General features: G+C 37.1%; 1 protein-coding gene across 1 annotated transcript in view; it reads left to right on the top strand.

Annotated features, from left to right (window-relative positions):
* The window catches only part of MAN1A1 (mannosidase alpha class 1A member 1), a gene marked incomplete at its 5' end in the record, with an annotated part of 145033 nt that overhangs the window by 47320 nt on the left and 75239 nt on the right, over positions 1-22474 (top strand). Inside the window, 2 exons of the mRNA XM_080340985.1 lie at positions 1201-1316; positions 12349-12429. Coding sequence (XP_080197111.1) covers positions 1201-1316; positions 12349-12429 — 197 coding nt within the window. The remainder of the gene's footprint in view (positions 1-1200; positions 1317-12348; positions 12430-22474) is intronic.

Genomic DNA, 22474 nt, shown 5'->3' with positions numbered 1-22474 from the left:
GATGATAATCAAGATCTGTAACTGTTATAGCTACTGTCATGTTATTCACGCAGTGCAATCAATTCCTGAATGAGTAGTCAACTCTCCACCCCAGTCATTAGCCCTTCTTGGGGAGTAAGAGATTGGACCTAATGACTTCCTCTGTCCCTTGCAACCTAAATTCTTCTGCGATTCTAAATGTTTACTTTTTGTATCTAGCATCTTCTCTAAAGAATATCTTAACAGTAACTTGCATTCATAATGAAGATTGCTGTGATCAAATTCATAAATACAAAATTGAGTAAAGTGGCCAAAATTGACTTTTTGACACTATTCAGTAAATAGGAATTCAAGATCTTCTTAGACAAAAATGATATTTTAAAAAGGTGATTGTGAATTTGAAGGAAGCATGGGAAGGTCATTTGAGTGGCTTTATTTTCTCCCGGACTCTCCACCTTACCCTTTCAGTACAGGATCATGAACATTTAATCCATGCCAAAGTGAACATACTGATGATATTTCATCTTACAACCTTAGGTGAAAGCTAGTGAACTGACGTACCTGCCTCCAAAACAGATGCAGAAGGAAGCAACTTATTCAAACAGCCAGAACTTGCTTGGAAAGCAATGTGTATCAGTCTGTCTTGAGCTGAAAAATTGAGTTGTGTGCAACTTTACCTTTGCTCCCCCAGTGCTGTCTCGTGCAGGTTATATGGTAATGTGTAGCATCCAAAAAATGTTATTTCAGGGAGGGTACTTCTTTAAGGGCTTGCTTAACTGAAATGTGATCACTCCTTATAAGTTTCTTAAACTTTGTGTACTATTGAGTATAAAAACAACTGATTTTTTTCACTTCAAACTGGAAGAAACAGTCATTTCTCCATTTATAGAGATTTATTGTCTTCTGTGAATCACTTTTTATGGTGAACTGTTCCATCAGTGTTTAGAAATGCAAAATCATGGCTAAAAATGCAGTGCATCAGAGCCATACTTCAATATATAATTAGTGGAAGAAATACTTAAATATTATGATGCTGTGTTGTGGCATGGGAATCAAAGCTAAGGCTGTGAATTACTAGATGCCCACTTGACTGGTTATATGCCCAATTTTCAATTAGATTAATTGAAACTGGATTTTGAAGTTGGAATTAATTTAAATTAATGAGATCTAACTGAAAAGCCTCCTGTTGGAAAGTAATTACCGTCTCTTCATGTATTTCAGGTAACATTCAGGGAGCAACAATAGTGGATGCCCTTGATACACTGTACATCATGGAAATGAAAGAGGAATTCAAGGAGGCCAAGGAATGGGTTGAAAAAAACTTAGATTTCAATGTGGTAAGTAGTGTTACTGATTAACATTTAGTTCTTTGTTTAGTCTTCAGTGGCCAACTGAGGACTGGGTTCTAATATTGCAAGCATGATACAAGGCAACAGAATTTAGATCATTGATAGGTAAAACAAGACAGGATGCAGAAACATAATAAACTTATACAGAGTTTTTCAGTCTGAGATATTTAGATAGATAGGAGACAACGAGCAGGAAGGGAGGAAAGAAAAAGGAATAGGGTATTTACCACTGTAAAGTAAACTACAAACTTTTCAGCTGTTTTAGATAGAAGAATCAGGACACTTCTAGGATCAATTTTTTAGTTATGTAAGCACTTTACACTTTTGCTTTGTGAAATCTTTAACAAATTATACTTGCATTTAAAGAAAGCTACTCGCCATACATGCCATTTAAGTTCCTTTGTGTATTCTAGTAAAGTTGAATCCCATGAGTTAGACTGAACTCTTGGCACAAACTGAGCTGCTTTCATCTTATGAGGCACCAGGTCATCACAACTGCAATTAATTGGCAAACACACAGTTCGTTATTAAATTCTTTATTCTGGAAAGGCAAGAACCTCTCTAAAACTTGAGTTAAATTGAGCAGTCCTGCTTTTGGTCATTTTTTGTGGCCAGAGCATGCATAGTAATTGCTGGGTACAGAGGGCTAATGGAGAACCTCTGCTGATGGGTATAGTAAAGTAGGAAAGCCTTGTAGGCACGGTACACTGAGCACTTAAAAGCTCTTGTAGGTGACGGGCATAATGGTAGAAACACTTTCTGAAAACAAAGTACTCTTTCTAATATGTTATGCAAAATTCAAGATTAATTACCTTCTCTTACATGCTTGAGAATTAATTATCATTTTAAGAAGGAGGAGTTAATAAGACTGGATATTATATAGTTGATATAAGCAGCAATTTAGTGTGCATTTATGTTTACATTAATAACGTAAATACAGGATATTAAACTGTGCTTCTGAGTAGTGTCAGATGTCTGAATGACGTTCTAACTATCTTGTACATTTGTATCTTGTACAATTTTTATAATATTAAATTCCTGTCCTATTAGCTTAGCATTATTAAGATGTTTTAAATTTTGAGAACAAACAAATCATAGAAAATAGCAAACTCGTCCTTAAAAGAATTGCTGAACTCCATTTGGAGGAACATCATAAAGCATTGCAGAGTGATTTGCATTAATAACATTGGGATCTTTGGTTTTACATAAATCTTGCTATATGCTATAGTTTGTACTGGAAACTTCTAGATGGTATTGCTTACAATTTCTAACTCCTCTTGTTAATTTATGTACTTTTAAAAGTTATGTAGCATTTATTTTTTCTCAGTAATGCTTAAAAAGATGGAGTCTTTCAAAAGGCCTGAAATTTTGTATTGTGTCAGTCAATTCAGCAATCTAGCAGATTTGCTGAGATTACTTTACAGATAATACTGATATGCATCAGGAACAATATATTTTTCCTGATATTCCTGTAAATAGATGCCTTGAGTTCAACACTTCACAAAATTATTTTCATAATACTTCATAGTCATGTAGAATTGAATTTTATATTGGCACCAGTAATGAGTAGATGAATTTTCCCGAAGTGGAATGAGGAAATGAAAATAATAGCTGCAACACCGAATTTAATAGTTGACGTCAGTTTGTATAATGGCAGAATTGTTTGAAGCTACTCAACTTGTACTCTTGTTTAGTTTTCCACTTTAAATGAGTTCTAGTTTCAAATGCTTATTTGTATTCGTATGTTATAGTTTAAAGATGGAAATTACTCAGCACAAAGAACAGCAGGGCCCTCTCCTTTGTGTTCAAGCTTTTATCGTGTATCAGGCATTACTTGACATTTTCTGCATTAATGTTTTGTACACTCTTACTTGCTCCTGTTTTCGAAACCTTGCTCCCATGAAAGTGATTTAGTTTTTAATAACTGATGCAGTGACGTATCCTTAAGTGTTGTTTCTTGTGAGTAGAATAAAAGTTGTTTCTGTTTAATGTTTCTGGTAATTTCCTGGGCAGTGACTGCTTAATCAGCTTTTGAGGAAGCATGTTTGGTCTTTATTTGTAGAAATAGGATTAGTTTTTCTCTCCATTTAACCTTAGAACTATGCTTTTTAAATCTTAAATTTTCTTTAAGATGTTCTTTACAAAAACAGCTGTGGCTACATTCTGTGGCAGAATCTTTTATATTTTACATCAATGCAGCTGGATAAAGCAAGTTTTCCTCTCTAGAAGTTTGTAATATGTCAGATGCTCATTGTATGTGTTCAACTATTTGGCCAGCACTCAGTCATTCTCATCACATGATCACAGAAGTTTCCAAATGTGACTTTGTAAAGTAGGCAATAGTTTATCCATATAAAAGGATTTATGGAATAAGGACGACTTAATGGGAAATGGCATAATCTCTTCACATGTTAGATTTCAGTCTCAGTCGATGAAATAGTTGTCAGGGTTACTCTTGTTTACCTTTCTGAAGAAAGCAAACTCTTGGCTTCAAAGGAAAATTCTAGATAAATAAAAATCACCTTTCTCAACAAACTTGTGAATTTTGGTAAGCTTGTGAGTGGACGTTTGGAAGCTTCCCCTCTTGGAGCACAACACATATAGGCTATTTTTATTATAGCTGGAGCTTGTACTCTTGTGATTATATAACTGAGATATAAAATGCTTGAAGTTTTTTCTTTCATAACTGCTGAAAATTCCTTGTATTTGATACTTTGGTGAAGAACTGAGTAGTCCTTCGTGAATTAAGTTCCATTTTCTGATTCTGCCAATATTTTAAGAGATTTAAACATACTCATACCTCCGGAAAGAGTTGACATTTAGCCGTGGCTAAATCCATGGTCTTTGCATCATAGACGTGTGCTCTGTTTTCTGTTAAATCGCTTCATCTCCATGGGGGTGTATGTTTGCTCTTCCATTCATATAGCTGAGGAATTGGTCTGACCTCTGCATGCATGTTGCTGTTTGCACACCCTTTTTGCAGTACTTGTGCATGGCCCTGCCCAGGGCTGGGTTATAAATCAGCACATTGCAATGGAGGAAAAAGAAGCCAGTCTTTCACAGGATCCCTAGGGAGCTTGGCTGTTTCCTAGCTACAACTGCGCACTACTGCGTGCTTCTCTGTTTTTATTTTTTCATCATTTGCTTTAAGACCTGCACACACACACAGCGCATTTGTAGCTTTCTGAAAGAGTTTCTGTACCACCACCTGGTTTCTGCTTCACGCTGGAAAGGAAAAAGCGATCGGTCTCTGCAGCACAGGGAGAGAACCACAATGAATGCATACTTGGGAAGAGAGATTGGTAGAGGGATCTTAATGAGGCAGATGAAGGAGTCAGGAGTCAGGGAGTGGTGGTGGAGAAGCTGAGCCACCTGGCACAGCAGTGAAGGGTTGGGAGTTGTTAAGTGCTGGAACTGATGGTGCTTCGCTTCTACATCCAACACACTCCAACTTCTTTAGAATGAAAGATCTGTTTAGCTCTGCTAAACTCCTTCCATCAAAAGGACAGTCTTGACCATACTGCATAGTGGGAACAGTCCTTGGCCTACATGGTGTCCTACGGCGTGCCTAGACATTGGCTGGAACAAGAGGGACCCAAACCAGAACGGGAGGTGCTAACAATTAAATAGTATGCGGGATAGTCCTTGAATTCGTAACCTGACCCATGGACCAGCTGTCTGGTGTGTGTATAGTCAGGCAGGACCAAAATGGGAACAAGGTATAGAGCAGGAAGCCATAAACTTGTTGGGAAGAGGAACATGGTTTCTTCTGCCAGAGGATTTCTTAAAGGTGAATTTGAATCCAACCTAAAATAACCTTCATGTTGGCTGTTAGTGGACTTTGCTTTGTTTGCCTCAGCCCTCTCTATTTTTGGTCAAAACGAAGGATGTCAGGAAGTTACAGTTGCTCGTTCAGATGAAAGTGGCAGCAGTCTGTGCAATGGCTCTGTCTATGTGGATATAATTCAGTTGACTTTAGTTGAGATTTTGTGTGAGCACTGACTCATTGTGCGTCTGTCTCATCACACGATGGATCAACCTAGGAAAGCATTGCTGTTGTCCTATGGGGCAAGTATGAAGAGCGTTTCATTATTTGCTCTCAAAGATAGGTACTAAAATGAGTTGGGGAACTGCATAAAGAGAAGGGAATGTGTAAGACAGCAAAGAAGCATTCAGTCTTGTGTCCTGCCAGCATTCTTAAGCAAAGCTGTTTACAGAGGCCAATCAGTCAATGTATCTGATTTTTATAACCCACCCTGAAGCTTGAAGGCTTACTTACCAGTTCTAATTTTAGTCTTTGTACTTAGCTTTGCACATTTGGTTATCTTTTAAAGAAACTTTGTGTGCAGCTTCATGCAATGTAGAAGTTTTGCATGTAATATGTCTACTATTTTGGGAAATGGAAAAAACCTGGAAAAAGTATGGAAACTTGAAATTATGTTTATCTTTGATGCCATATATAGATCAACATAGCCCTTTTCCAAGATCCCAGAATAGCAAATATTATTAAAATCCAATTATTAATGCTTCCAGCCTTTATCTTTAGCTCAAAACGCTCTGTGGTGTGGCAGTCAGTAACAGGACAGACTTTCAGAATCCTGTATCATGGGCTGCATCAAAAGAAGCGTAGCCAGCAGGTCAAGGGAAGTGATTCTGCCCCTGTGCTCTGGTGAGACCTCAGCTGGAGTCCTGCATCCGGCTCTGGAGCCCTCGGCACAGGAAAGACATGGACCTGTTGGAGAGAGGGTCACAAAAATTATCAGAGGCTGGAGCATCTCTCCTATGAGGGCAGACTGAGAGAATTTGGGTGAATTTGGGAGAATTTGGAGGAGGCTCCGAGGAGACCTTCTAGGAGCCTTCCAGTTCCTTAAGGGGGCCTACAAGAGGCTGGAGAGGGCTTTTTACCAGGGCATGTAGTGACAGGACAAGGGGTAATGGCTTTAAAGTGAAAGAGGATAGATTTAAATGAGCTATAAGGAAGGGATTCTTCACCGTGAGGGTGGTGAGGCACTGGAACAGGCTGCCCAGAGAAGCTGTGGATGCCCCATCCATGGAAGTGTTCAAGGCCAGGTTGGATGGGGCTCTGAGCAACCTCATCTAGTGGAAGGTGTCCCTGCCCATGGCAGTTGCTACTGCTCTGAAAGTGTAGGTATTATGATTGACTTGTAATTATATTTAACATTCTATAACCTAATGTTCTGACTTGGAGGCAGATGTTTTTTTGGTGCTTTATTCTTAGTGGGTTTTTTTTCTCATTAAGTGAGAAAATTAGAAAGTTTCCTAATATAACAATTTGAAACAGGATAACTTCCCTATTAAAAAAAAAGGAAAAGGCATGTGGGAGGTTCGAGTAAATGGACTTCAAGTAAATGTATAGTGGGTCTGTGAGGCAGGTTAAGAAAGCCAGCAGTTGAAAATGGTTCTTTGTTTTGTGAGACTATTTGTTTATTAGTTTTCAGCATAACTTGTTAGTATGCTCTAAATGCCAGACTTCAACGTGTCTTGATTTTGTTTTGATTATGAATAAGGTTATTTTGATGGGCTAAAAGGAGATCCTGGAAATGCATTATTAAATACAGTTCTTTTGCTACTAGAGTTCGTTAATGCCTTCAGTAACACTCTATTTTTGTGCCTGTTTAAGGTCTTACAGTTTGCCATGTGGGGACTTGAGCAAGGTTAAATAGTAGGTTATGCAATAATCAGGCTTTGACACTTGAAATAAAAAGGCTGCTAAAATGGTTTCTGTTGTCTATGGGAACCGAGTATGCTAGCGAGCTGCCACTAAATTTCATCTGTGGAATATGAATGAAACTTTTTCCCCACAATTGCAAGTAATTAAAATGTTTTGCAATTACAGTAGCTTAAAGTGAGCTATTGTAGTACTCTTCATATCTCTATTATACTTTCTGGGCTGCTTAAAAATGCCAAAATTTGTTGTTGTTTCCAATCTTTGTGCTTCAACAGGAAGATATTACTATTTAATAGTAATAATAATTACAAGTCTTTCTCATTTCACTTTAAATCTGGGCCCTTTGTGTCCATAATTTAATCTAGAATGATCTACAGAATTATACTGAGAATTATATTCATCATTGTTCAGTGTAGGGTCCCTGGCCTTCTCTTGCACAGCTCAATAACCTGCAGGACATGAGAGTTACTATATTTCCTGTACATAGGAGCAATAGATGGAAGTGTAGATGGAGTGACTGAAGTTCTATTACATTCCTGATGAAACAAGAACAGGAGAACCGAAGTTTTGGAAAGAATCTGCAATGAAGAAGATTGAAACAAATTATTTGGTAGGATTTGAGGCCTTATCTGTATCTTTATGGAAACTAAGAGAAGAAGCTCTTAATCAAATAGAAATTAATGTGACTTGATTATTGTGAATACATCATCCACATAAAGAACACGCAGTATTTTCTCCAATTGAATGATGAATGGCAGAGCAAGTAGCAGAGCTGATGAGTGCCAGGTGGAAGCTGATACTAGATAAGTAATATTGGGTTGTATTTCAAATGTTGTGTTTATAAGTGAGGGTGACTTCCCGTAAGAAAACATAGGCAGAAATTGTTTTGGCCTTGGTCTACAAATTTGTGGAGAGGACAACTTGCAGGAAAGAGATGCATTAAGGAAATAATCCAGGATGTGAATACTGATTTTTGGGAATCTGGACTCCAATAGAGCAAGGGCTTCAGGAGAGCCCAGCTGACAGTAGTTTTGTTGTCTGAATAGTGCTTTCAACATTGAATTCAACCACAGCTGGTTGAAGCTTCAGCAATTTGCCAGTTGTAGACTTATTCCTCCAGTTTACAGAAGGGTGAGGGAAGTGATGTGGTGAGGTACAGCTAAGATCAGATTGACCCTGTCATAAGTTTGCAAATAAAAATACAAATGCAGAGTAACATGAATCAGTGTAACTCTGGGTACTGCTTTATTACTTTCCCCTTGCCCCCGTTTGTTAGTATTTGTTGTTTTTTTGAAGATGGAGATTCCTATGGTATAGTCAGCCTCCCTTTCTTTAAAAGGAGATAGTTTAACAGGTTTCCTAGTTAAAACCACCAGGTTCTGCAGCTTCTAGAGTGCTTCTGAGTATTGAGCAATGGTTCTTCTCTCACTTAAAAAAACCTTCTTTCAGCATGTCTCTTGTCAAGACAAAATGTAGCAACACTGGGCTGTTTTGTCCTTTGATTATGGAAGCTTCTTTATTTGCATAGCCCGAGTTTGAAAGAGCAGTCTTTCCATATGTAAATAGGTTCACTTTGGTCTGTCTCTAGCCAGCAATGTAAAGGATATCACATCTCTTTGTCAAAAAATAGTTTTGCCTTTCGAAGCTAATCAAGAAAACCAGAGGAAATTCCATAAAGTTGTCACAGTTTTGCTCTTGCATCATGTAATGGATACATACATTGCTTTTGGTTTTCTGTTTCTCGAAGTATAGTGAGCAGCAGTCACAATTTGTATGGTACTTGGACTATCCCATTTATGATTCACTTATCAAAGGATCAAATAATGAGTGATAAATTATCAGTTAAATGTAAGGTGAAGGACCAAATTACTCACATACTTCAATTAGCATAAAACTCCTGGTAGTAAAAGAAAAATCTGTTGTTCCCAATACACATATCAGTTTCCCAAGTATCTACATATTTTCAGAATCCTCTATAAAAGCGCAGCCTCCAAAATCAGCAGCTAGAGCAAGATGGTATTGCATAGGAACAAAAGAGCTTAGCACAGATGTACACTAACAGAGGTATTTTCAGATATTGTCATACGCAGCGCATGGCCACACAGTCTAATTGAAGTACTAATGAAAAGACTGTAAAATTAGAAATTATATCTATCCAGTTGCTCAGAGCCTTCTTATATACTTGGGATCTTACAAAAGGAACATCATAATCTTTTAAAAACAAGTACATCTAGTCACTTCTCTTTACAAAAGTTCCATTAGGTAGAATAGAATTAATTCAAGCACTTCTCAGACCTGCTGTGTAATGATGCAGTGGTGGTTTGAAAGAGAAGGCTAAACTTGAAATACAAAAAATAAAATAATTCTGGCCTCTTCAGCTGCTGAAGTAGAAACTTGCATAAGTCCAGATAAAGATTTTCCCTATCTATTTTGGTACCATTAAATGGATCATAAGGTATTCCTGTACAGCTGGATCTGAAGGCAAAACAAAAAATAATGTTGCTTACTTAGGATTTGACAGCTGAGTAGTACTATGCAGACTTATTTATGCAAACTGTATATGGATGATGATTAAAAATATGAAAAGAGGGTAATGATCAGGGTGTGGCATCTTAAAAACGTAATAAAAACAATGAAAAAAATTAGAAATCAAACTAGAAAGAAGGGTAATGTGGAGTAGTAGAAATATGCTGCTTTAGGACAAGTTCACTTTTCTTGACAGACTACCTCACATGAGCTTTCCATGTGGAGATGAATGTTTCTTTTGACATGAAGTTATAAAAATTCTTTAACTGTTTTGCAAATTACTATCATTTCTGTGCTTTCTGCAAATACTGCTAGCCTGGTATAATGTGTTTAAGAATAGCCAAGCATATAGCTTCCAAATCTACCATTAATGAAACGTCTGTCCCTTCCATTAATTACATCTGCTTCAGTGATTTGTCTGAACGTTTTAGTAAGAGAGGAGGGTTTCAAACAAAGGTTCAAAATGTCTGCAGGTGAAGACTGGAAATCTGATAACCTTACAACAATGGTTACTTTCAAGAAATGTCCTGCAAGATCACCACTTCAGCAAATGTTCAGGATTACAGTGCAATTAATCTTTGCGGTTCAATAGTAAAATCTTTATTCACATTACTTTAAAGTATTCTTTTTGTCTCTGACTGAATTCCAGAAGTAGACGTCAGCACATACATACTGAGCTTTTCTTAAAGGGCCTTTGCATTCCTTGAAAGACAGCAATAGTTTGTGAGTTAAGTGGCATATTAAATCCAGAAAGGCAAGAGGTAAAGTTCTAGAGACAAAATATTGCACTCGTATATCCTTCAATTTACTTCAGGCCATTCAAAATCAAAAACTAATTTAATTCAATCATTACAGAAAATACAAGTGTCTGGAATATCTGATTAACTCATTTCCTTGTCTAACACCTACTTCTTTACAACTTCAGCTTTCCCACATCAAAGAGAAGTTCTTGGCATGTGCTGAGGCTCAAGGCTGAAATGGAAAGAACCTGAACTCTGAAGAAGGTTCTCAAGTAAAATATTATTGATAGGAGTTTCAGGTAGCTCAAGTTCCAGGGAAGAGAAGCTGCCCCTATCAATTCTTTAATGATCCTTTCTTCAGTCAGATCAGCCTTTCTTAAGATAGATCAGTTCTCTACAAGCTGTTTTATTCATTGGATTTAGTTAAGGTAAATTAGTTATTGTAGAGTTCCAACACAGGTAACCTGCTTAGCAGTTGAACAGCTGTACTGTCTGGTTAGTGCTGATTTCTAGAGGATTCTGGTGTTTTTATATCCATCTCCCCAGGTAACCATATTCCATGGTTTAATAAAAAGAAATGCACAGAAATGGCACTGGTTAAAGTTGAAGTGAATACCTGTTTCCAGTTACTTAATTCACCTTCTTGCTGGATTCAGCGGGGCAATGATGAACACTTGGAAGCAGAAATATCAGATTAATTTTGGAAACACAAATTCAGCCCCCTTTTTATATATGTATATATATATATTTTTCTTTTCTTCCTTTGGTAGTTTCTTTCAGAAAGCGTATGAGTAGACCAGTATTGGGAGAGCAGTGAGTGAGGAGAAACTGCAGAGTTTTGGTACAGTTTAAAATCAACTTGGAAAAATGTTATATTCTCAACAGTGCAAGACAGGAAGATAACTTTTTCAGTTTGTAGTCTTAATACGTGATGCCAGATGCGATTTTTCAATAAGCAGATGTGTGAGGGCTTTACTTTGACTGCCCCTTTGAATTGTGCTTGTGTATATAATAAAACTGCACAGACACACACATATGTACTATATGAATTAAATATCAATCAGACCAATTGAAATTATATCCTCAGTTTTCAGAGGGGGAGGTGCAGAATAGTTTTTAGTGGAGAAAATTTAAATGACTGAGGGTAAGTGGACAAGTATTGCAGCAAGTCAATGACTGTTTTTTGAAGTCTGTACCTTTACAACTGGTGAAACACTGAACTACTCTCTGCAATGTGTCTAGATACCTTCCCTTAATCAGAGTACCACGAGTTCTTCCCTCCTACATAAACTCACATCTGAACATTTAAGCTGGAAAGGTACAAAAACAAGCTGAATGAGAAAAGCCTGCAAGCCCTTTGGAAGAAAATCCCGCAGCTCCACAATGCATTGATTTAAACTGAATATAGCTATAGTGTATGTCAGCAGCTAGAAAATGGAAAAACAACTCAATAGATGCAAGAACAACCCAGAACACACAAAAGTCAAACAACTTATTTATGTACCCAAAGGTTTAGAAGACTGTTGGGTATCATTTTTCTACAGAAAAACAAAAATGTAAGAAGTAGTATTACATAAAAAAGTAAAAATTAAGAAACTTAAGTAGATCAGCCTTTCAACTAAATACCTGCATTTTGACTGAAGCAAGAAAACTCTTGATACGACATTTCTGATCAAGAACTTGTCATGCAGTGTGTGAGAAGAGAGAGTGTGAGGTGAGGTCGTGTGGGACTTATCATCCAAGAGCACTTTTTGTATGTGAATGCTGATTCATCTGCAAGGAAGCACTTAGATATGTGGATTTAGAGTATGCCTTCTGTCCAAGTGGAAAGAATGAGAAGTTAAACAGGATAAGGGTAATGGAGAGGATATTTTGTTAACATGAAGAAGAGAGAAAATACTTTAAAATGCTCTAAAGTTCACTAATGTTGGCTTTCCTTACATCTGTGTTTTACTATTTACAGTTGTTGTAGCTTAATACCTGCATGTATATAAAAAAGGACAAAAACAAGCAAAAGTGTACAGAAAGTAGCAGGGAATAAAACTATGTTTGTATATTTCAACAGAATGCTGAAATTTCGGTATTTGAAGTGAACATTCGGTTTGTTGGTGGACTCCTTTCAGCTTACTATCTCTCAGGCGAAGAGGTAAGGTATTTCCACACGGTTTATCTGAAATATCATAATCTAGATAAATAGTTAACTTCTAGTTTAGTAATTTTATTTATCAGAATTAAAGTGGTTTAGAACTTTGAAAATGGATTGTATAGCAGAGACCTGTCCAATGGATTTTCTTGCTTCTCCTACTGTTGTTTTATATAAATCTTAAAGTGTTATATTATATATTTTTTTTTTTCCTGAGTTGAAACCATACCCAGACATTGTTACTGTGCTTCATGCTATAGTGTATAATTATGGAGTTCCTGTGCCATGGTATTAGTGGATTTGTTGTATTGTGTACCTGTTTCACAAACTGTTTTGGAGCATATTCTTTAACTCTTTAAACTATATTTCTGTGGACCTTTCTGAGCTGAATCTTCAACTCACATGGAAAAGACATCTTAAGAGCAAAAAGATAACTGGTAAACCAGTACCTGTGAATGTCTTTAAAGCATGAATAGCCCATTAATCTCTATTGTCTGTCATGGTTTCTGGCGAGGATGAAGAAGCAATGTAATCTAAGAGCTTTGACTAATGCAATCATTTGTGTAATATATTTGCAGAAGGCTGTGCTAAGTCACAGGTACTGTGATATTTTAAATTTTTAGCTAGGCACTTTGAAAGTATTTAATCTTACTCATTTAAATTCTTATTTCTGTCTCTGGATTATACTAGTATTTTATTGTAGTCTTAATGTAAGTTAATACTCTTTAACTGTAAGTTGAATTTATCATTGGATTTCTTTAAATCCAAAGCAAATACTGGTGGAAACCCCACAAACCCTTGAAGATGTATAATTTTCTTTCATATGGAAATTTCCCAAATACTGTGGAAAGCTCTGTTTTCAACATGTCACTTTAAATTAAATTCTATGGTGTGCGTGTTGGTTTTTGTTAAAATTTATCATCATGTTAAAGCTGTCTTAGTAAGTACTGTTGGGTCATTAGCCTGGCAAAGCAGTTAGAAGGAGACAATATTCCTCTGACATTTTTACGTTTTAAGTAGACTTACCTGTTTATTTACTGTGGTCCTGTCCTGAGTGTAGGTGGCATTGAAAAGACAGTAATGTTTTAAAATATACAGTTTTTAATATTTTAACTGCCTTATAATTTTCTGGAAAAAAAATGCACTTATACTCATTTCAAATTCGCACTTAACAGTAATGAAAAAAATTGAGAGGTGCTTGGTTGCTGGCTTCTTGATCTTTACTAAACATTGTTTTACTTAGCATTTAATCTCTGACTCTTGAAGAAAATCGCTTGTCCTCCTACAGTAACTCAGCAACCAGAAATAAGCATATCTAAGGGTGTCTAGAATTGAAAGCTCTTCCTTCTGTGATTAAATAGTTGTATCTTTCACTGCAGATCTACTTCTTGCAAACAGAAGTGAACTTTTCCAGTATAACCTATTGCTGCATTTTAATTAACTGGTTCTGACAGAAGCAGAGGATGCTTCTTGGGCAGACAGCGAGCTGGTAGATGACTGCACATGAGCCATAACATCAAGCGGCAGTTGTCTGCCAAGAAATGCTTGAACCATTTGTCATCAGTCCTATTGGTTTCATATGGTTGATGGTTGATGGTTTATATCTTGTGTCTGTTAATGTGTGGTCTCTCTTGCTCCTAAACAACATGTAGTCATTCCTTCTCAACCACTTCTTCATCTTGAGAGAGGAAGTTTTACCACCATCCCCTGGACTAGATTGGTAGCAACGCTGGTGTTTAAGTAAAACTCTATTGTACAGATGGAATGAGGAAACATTTAAGTGGTATTTCACGCAGTATATAATTAAGTGGAACTCATTGCTGTGGAATGTTGGTGATACTGGATGCTAATGTCCATTCTAAAAATGAATGGACTCATTACCGAAAGTAAAATGGGCTCCTCAACACAAAGATGATGTGTATGATTAAGAAGGGTCTTGACTTCTTGCAGGCTGGGGAAGACACCATCGACACCATCCATGCTATTTGATAGACCTCTGCTGTCTGAGAGAGAATGGTATTCCTAAGCAGTTGTCCCTAGTGCCTTTGAGAGTGCAAGCCACCGTGCTTCCTTGGGGATCTCTTAAAAATACTCTGCCTTTATGAAATTTGAGGAAACTTCCCAATTTGTCTCCTAAATTCAAACACTGAAGCAATAGCCAGCCGGAGGGGCGGGATGCAGCCACCCTGAGGATGGAGCATCCTTGCAGCAGTGTGAGATCTCCCACATTGTGTGGGTCTGTCCTTCACCGGTGCTGCTGGCAGGAAAGGACTGAGGGCTCCACAGAAAATATATCTGCCATCATCTTTTAGTCCATTATATTAGGGGGTGTTCATAAGGAAGTGGAACAACCTGTATGCAGGCTGTTTGGAGGATTAGGCTCTCTCAGTTTAAAAGCTCATTTTGTTCTTTATCAGATTAACTATTTAAAAATCTTATGTTAGCTGTACTCACTTATCAAGATCTTAATTAAAGAAAGCTGTGTTTCAGTTAGAGGAGTGACGAAAATAATTATTGTTTGTACTTCTGAATTACATTTCCATGGTTAATGATCCAGAGCTGCAAGATATTGTATGTTCCATAATCATTTGTAAGTCTTAACTAATCATGATTAAAGAATGTCCTATCTTACTAAGTACTTCCTAAAACATCCCGTTTACATTCATTTAGATAAAGGCACCAATGTGAATAATTTTTAAAATGAACAAATTGAATACTTTGCCTCTTGATAACTGTGTGGTGCTTACTTGCAATTAGAGCTATGAGATGCATTATGTTAAATGTCCTAGAATTTCTGCCTTACTAGAATTAAAAAGAGATGTCTATAAGTGCTGGGACAGTGTCACACACTTTAAGTCACATTTTTTAGTATTTTATGATTGCTATTTAAACCTAAACTAGAAATAATTCCGGTCAAATATCAACTTCATTTGTAAAACAGCTACAAATACCATACAACTTGATTTCAAGGTAATTTTGAAGGACTGCATCTTTTTGTTTGAAGTCCCTCACAGTAATATTACATGTGAATGTTTCCTTGGTACTTTTCCATGAGTCAGTGGCTACGATGCATTATCAAAAATAAACCTGGTTTCTTTAAAGCGGTGCTAGTATTGACTTTTTTTTTTTCCCTGTATTTGTATGAAAGCATCTGGCAAGCCTGTAATATGGTAAGTTTAACCCATAGGAACAGGACAGATTTATTTACAAGCTTTCTTGGATCATTTTGTTTAAATTAAACCTGAATTAATTAGTAGACATGTGATTACTTTTCTAAGCAACTTGATACATGATGGTTTTTTGGTTTTGTACAGGAAAAAAAGATGTCTAGTAAGGGAGAGACTAGTTTTACAAATGCTTTGCGGTACTTAGGAGTCTGATGTAAGATTCTGGTATACCAAGGGTCGAGAGTATTGCGTGGAACAAATGCCCCATTCACAGGCCCAGATGATTTTGGTTTTTTGCCTCTTACTTAAGGCACGCTTCCAAATGTAGTCGTAGAAGGAGATAATTTGTTAACTTTTGGAGGAGGACAACACTGTGTCCTCTAGCAACAGCTAAGACCTTTCTTGGAATTCATGGATATGACGAACATTATTTCTGAGCACTGTCATCTGCACTGTTGGGAGTAACAGTGATCCTGGTGCTGAAAGTCGTAGTAAATGTGTGGCGCTGCTTTTAAAGAATACACAAGCCTAAAGACTGATCTGACTAGCCCTTCTGGTTTACTGACAGCTGGTTCTTATAGGTACTGCTAAAGGTGTTTAATTAGGGAACTGGTTTACATGAAAGTTGGTTCCACAGTCTAGGATACATTAAATAGGCTGTTTGTATGAGTAGCAAAGAAGTAAATACAAGATGCTCTGAAGTGAATAAGGAACATGTGAGTTTCAGATCCAGCTGGTAAGTTCCCAGATTCCTTTGAAGCTTTTCCATGTTTTGAATGGGATGAGTAATTTTTTTCCCCAGAGCTATAATATTTTCAGCAGCTGTTCTTCCTGCATAATATAACCTTCTATTTTCTAGGACTTAGGATAGTTGTCTTCACCAGATGAAGACAAAATAAAGTTGATGATGATGTTCATATTGCCATTTCTCTCCATGGTGTGAGGCAGAAATGTGACAGGTTTGTTTTTTTTTTCACCCTAGCAGTGAGAAGGAAAACAAATCTAACAAATCTATCCCTCACAGGATAAAGAGATTAAAAAAAAACAAAACCAAACCACACACACAAAACCAAAAACCAAAAAAACCCCAAACAAACAAAAAACCAACAACAAACTGTTCTTCATGATGATAAATGCTGGAGTTTCTGAGTTTCATCTATTACTCTCTACCAACTGTTAATTAGAAGTGAAAAAAGAAAAAAAAAAAGAGGAAATAAAAGTGATGACGTATCACGTGATTAGTCTATATTTGCATTTAGAATAGGAGTTACAGTACCACTGTTCAACCTCACTTGATGATCTTGGCCTCCTGTCTGACTTCAGACCAAATCATTGCCCACTTAAAACAACCATCCATCAGTGGTGGTAGTGCTGTCTTACTAATGAGGAGCAGACGTGAAATAATGATACAGATGCTATTGATTTAGAGCTGTTTTTGCCAGGCTGACCACAAAACATTGCTGACTTCATATATTGCAAAGACATTCTCCAGAATGTAGCCAAAGCTATTTTTATCTGTCTCCCCTCTCTTGTAGAGGTCTCCCTCCATAGAGCATATTTAAATTTCATAAATCAAAACCATATAATGCATCATTTAGCAATCTTGAATAGGAGGAGGATGAAGTTTGTCACCTATACAAAGGTATTGGCCTGTTTCTGCAAATCAGGAGTGTAAGCTCCAGCATAGATGCCTTGGGGATCTTATCTCACCATTGTGATAATTGACCGTCTGTTTTATCTCCCACTTCCTTTCACTTAACTTGACAGTAATTAACAAGAGGACTTTTCCTTTTATGTCTTGGAAGCTTGATCTCTAATGCTGTTTGAAACTCCAGGCATACTGTATCAGCTTGATCACTTCTATGTGAATGCCACTTAACTCCTCCTTGAGCATCTCCACGGACTGTAGAATTCTGTGTTTGGTAGAAAACTAGCAGACTGCAATTGCCTGTAGTTTTCTGCAGCCCTGTTTTCAGATTTGGGTCCTATTTGCCACCTACCATCCATCTGCTGCCACTTAAAGTGATACATCAGTACTTCAGTGGTGTCATGTTTTAGTTCCTTTAGAGCTCCGAAATGGTCTTGATGATTTGTTTCATTTTTATCAGACATTACGCGGTTTTGTATTCCTTAATTTGTCTTAGTATACATTTACTTTACCTTCTTTACAGTCGTACCAAAAGAAGATAGAAGTCATCTGAGCTTTTTGATTTGACAGTCTTAGGACTCTGAACTTCATTTTTTATCCTTCAAGTCACCTCCAAGCATTTTACCCATGTGGGTCTTCCTTTCTAAGCTTGTTTCAGTTGGTCTTCTTGATTCTCTTTCGAAACTTAAACATTATCAAAGTGAACCTTTTGTTTATGACAGCATGTTGAACTGGAGCATGTGGCCCCTGTTAGACAGTAATATGTCAAGCTAAGTCAAGAGCTACTTTTTCTCTTATAGACTTTGAGTTTCTGCAAGAAACTGTCATTATAGTGTATAAAAGCACGGTTTATATCTTAACAACCTGCTCAGGGACAGAGAAGGGTTGAAAATCTCCTCTGTTTCCCACAATCAGAGTCTGTAATCTCCATTAGTATTTCAGTAATAGATCTAATGCTGTTCTCTTTCTGTTCTAGCTGCATCAAAATATACTACAGAATCCCTATGGATTCCTATTCTGGAGATAACCTTGACTCCTGAGATTTTTGTTGATGAAGACTCTTCCTCTGCTGTTCCAAGCAGGCTGCCCTTCAGTCTTCTGTTTCTGTCCCTTAAGTTGCTGCAGTACAATTACACTGTCACTGTTGATGAAACCCATCTCTCTTCAATAGGTTCCCTGTACTCCAAAAGCTTCCTTGTTCCTAATGCTCCTGTCCCCTTTCTCCCGATGCTACGTGCTCAGCTGCTCTGCAACTCTGCCTCTCAAGCTGGCCCCATACCTTATGCTGTGGAAACTTCAAAGAATAGTAACAGACATGCTGATTTCCAGCCTTGCACTTATTTCAAATTTTGCTTATTGTTTTTCCTTCTCTTCCCTCTCTGCTTTGGAGTTACTGATATCATGTATACATAGGTAGCTCTAAGTACGTGAAGCCCTATGGAGCCTCTACCACCTCTACACCAGGCACACAATCACCTGCCATCAACAGCAATTTTTGTGCCTCATAATAGAGTCCCTCGGGCTACTCTACTAAGGTAAAGTGAAAATAGTGGTAATTTACATTCATTCAGTGAATTGCTACCTGCTGGAGTTCAGCAGTTTCTCTTTCAGATGCCTGTCATCATGGTGAATATCTACAGCAGGGGGACAGAGCAGCTATGGTGATGGTCTGCTGTAGCTGCTATAACTAAGCCTACTATGAAACTGGGAGCCAGAGCCCTGATTTTGGTCTGAGAAATATGAGTTTAGAATGCTGACCTGTATGCAACCACATTCTTCACTTTTAGTGGTTTTGCTTTTGCATAACTGAAAGGAGTTTGTTTGTTTGGAGAGTTTCTTCAAAACAACAACAAAAAAAAATGGTTTGCCCCGTGGCAAGCTTACTTGACTTTTTTTTTTTTTTGCATTTGTGCATTGACTTTAGAAATAACTAAATCAAAATGCTTTATTGGTCACTACATTAATTTTAACAAAAATCCCTGCTCACCTCCAGCCTACTGTAGTCTGATGCTGAAGCTGGTAAACTGTTAGAAAGGAGAATGGATGATAATGAGAGCTAAGTAATATCTGATTGTGATTGTAACAGCTGGTGTCTTTGACATGAGCTCATGAGCTATATTATTAAGCAGAATTCATGCAGCTAAGAGGGAGCTGGTTTGTTTGTTCTGAGGATTTGGCTCTCAACCAGCTCCTACAGCTTCACTTGATTGTGGTTCTACAAAACAGTTGGAGAAGGCATGCCTACCAGAAATACTAGTGTGGGTGCTTTCCTTTTCAGCAGCGGCTCTAGATATACCTGAAAGAAGAATTCTTTCAATGTAGGTTAATATACCATACAGAAGAAATTATATGCTATTAACAGTCTGTCCAGAGTCACCATGCACCTGCAAAGGAATTCAGTCTCCAAGACATTTATCTCATTTATTTCAGTATTCAGTTCTATCATTTAGCAGCACCAAATGCAATTGCGATAATAAAGGAGAATAAAAAGGGAGTAGAAACATATTGCCCGAAGAGTTAGTAGAAAATGTACAATATATGGTTAAATATGTGGTTCTGTGGAGCCATTTGTTGAGCAATGTTGAGATTGTTGCAAATATACTATCCATATCTAAAGAATAATTCTTACATATAATTTCACAGCCAAGAATTTCACTTATTTCTACAAATGAAAGCAACATAAAAATATCTTAGTGCTGACAGTAGGAATAGATCAACATTAATTTACCCTTCTTTAAATCTAGGCTATATAAAATATTTGGGAAGGTATATTCTCTCTGTGAATATGACATAAAAGCTCAATTAGTTGATAACTAATAAATGTTACTGAATCATCATGTTGAATTTTTTTCCCAAAAAAGTACAGGCAAAACCAGTGTGTACCTGCTTTTTACTCTCAGCATGAATTAACGCTTCATTTTTTTTGTCTAAATCTTTCACAACATTTAGCTATTTTTTTTTTTTAAGATTCCAGTCTATTCTGTCTCCATAGACTGAGTCTGATCTAGAGGTTACTTTTCATTAAGTAGATGATAACATCCTCTCCTTATTAGCTTAGAAAAGATAAATCATAAACCATCCAGTAGAAGTTTCCTGTGTTTTTAATTTTGTTGGCAACTACTAAGATTCCCAAATCTAACTTCAGCAGAGAATCCTTCTACTTTTGTATATTTTTGCAAAAATTTAAATTATTTCTACTAAAAAATATGTAAGTATTAATTAATTCTAAGTATTTTAAATACAGATCAAGTGAATAGAAATTAATAATGAAGTTGGGAAAGTTCCTGATTCAGTTCGCTGTCTGAAGGATCACATTAGAGATTTGTTACAAAGCACCATTTTGTGCCACGTACAAGTCCTGCTGCTTCAAGCTAAGTGAAAATCATTGCAAAAATTGAATGCCTGAAATCAGAAGGAGACATCATTGCTATTCTTGCATGCCCTTCACGCCTCCAGCAATAGGTACAGATAATGGCATCTTTGCTGCAGAAGAAACAGATATCCTTTTAGTCTGCTTTGGATTTAGCAATACATCTTGCTCAGCAGATCAAATTTGAAACAGATATAAACTAGGTTTACTGGCTTTAAGTTAGTGTGAACTCTTGGGGTCAATATATGGGGAGTGCTAATTGGCCTGTGTATTTTTTTTGGCAGGATCTATTGTTTGTGCTTTTCCAACAACAGAAATCTGAAAGATTGGAAAGGAAAGACAAGGAGGGAGCTTTTCACCAGGTCCTTTGAAAGTGGCGGGAATCCACATGCTATTTGTGTGCCATTTGTTTGTAAAAATGCAACAGTTGAATAATGTTGATAAATGTTGTGGTTGATAAATGAGTGTAGTTCCTGCCTCTCCTCTGCCAAAAGCTTCCTCTGCCATACGCAGACTGGATTTGCACCTGATGTGCAAATGACTGAGAAGGAATTTGGAAAAGATGTTCGCATGAAAAAACCTGTGCCACTTCCAGCACAACAGATGCCAAGGGGAATTTGGGTTTTTGGCAGGTGATTGCTCCTAAACAGAGCTGTCATGAAGCATTTGAAAGACAAATCCTTGGTTTTCCTCAAGTCAGTGAATGTAAGTGCTATGTTGCATAGGGCTAAGCACACAGAAATGGGAAAGCTGCAAAATTTTCTTAAGTTAAAGACCAAGAAGAGGATGAACAAAATCACTTGAAGATTTGAAAGGTGAAAAATAGGAGTGATACATAGTGCCAGTCATTTATATTAATCTTATTTGCTTTCCCCAAGGAAAGTTAGTTTAGGGTGTATTTCAACATCGGGTTCAGTTTCCTAGCTGTTTACATTGCGAGTCTTTTGTCAACAGGTATTATACTTTTGTATTCCCACAGGTGTTATCTGGTCAGCTATCTTACTGATTAACTTTCCAGTAAAGCGTAAGATGTAAGAGAGGTCAGAAAGTGGTAGGATATTCTGACGAATTTGGATTTTGCTTGATGTGTTCACTTCTGATATTCTGCACTGAAACACCTTTGCTTGTGTATGTTAACCTGCCTGACCTTGATATTTCCTTCGAATAGTAGCTAATTTAGACAGTACAGTATGAAGTGATTCTTCTCATTCAGCTACATGAAGGCTCAAATGTTTATTTTAACATCCAAAAAACCCAACCCTATGTAAAACTGACAAAACTCCAGAGCAAACAAGGAAGATGGTTCCAGCAGCAGTGTTACTGGAGTGGAGTCAACCTTGAACCACCAAAAAGCAATCTTCCTTCTGGCATCAAGGGCCAGTTCCGTAGTTTCTTACAATTCAGATGCACTGAACTACCAGAAGGGCTCTGTGACTAGCTAATCTGAAGAACTAGATGTGTCTGGTTTGTTTCTTTTCTTCAGCCTTTAGGCAGTCAGCTGCTTTTGCAGTCTAAGCAAAATAACCTCACTAGTTGTTTTTGGAAGCTGGTTCAGTCCAGTTTAGTGATTTAAAGTCGTGTTGTCCCTTGAGGGGCAAGTTGTCCTTAATTTTTGCAAGCATGACTAGATAATTTTACAGTCCAGTAGATCCTCAGGATCATCATGTGAAAAGGATATGCTGTGAAATTCATTCTCTTCCATTTTTCTTTGAAAACTCTTTTTTGTTTTCTTCAAACCAACAGCTGCAGAACAAAGTCAGCAGCTCACAATGCCATTTCTTAAAGGATGCTATTTTTCCCAACTTGTTCTTAAAAAAACACTATTCATAGTATACAGACAATTTCAATCTTTTTCCTTTTATC

The sequence above is a fragment of the Nesoenas mayeri genome, assembly GCF_963082525.1.
Source record: "Nesoenas mayeri genome assembly, chromosome: 3".
In the NCBI taxonomy this organism is placed as follows: Eukaryota; Metazoa; Chordata; class Aves; order Columbiformes; family Columbidae; genus Nesoenas; species Nesoenas mayeri.
Note: the sequence above shows the minus strand (reverse complement) of the source record. Positions and strands in the feature narration are given on the sequence as shown.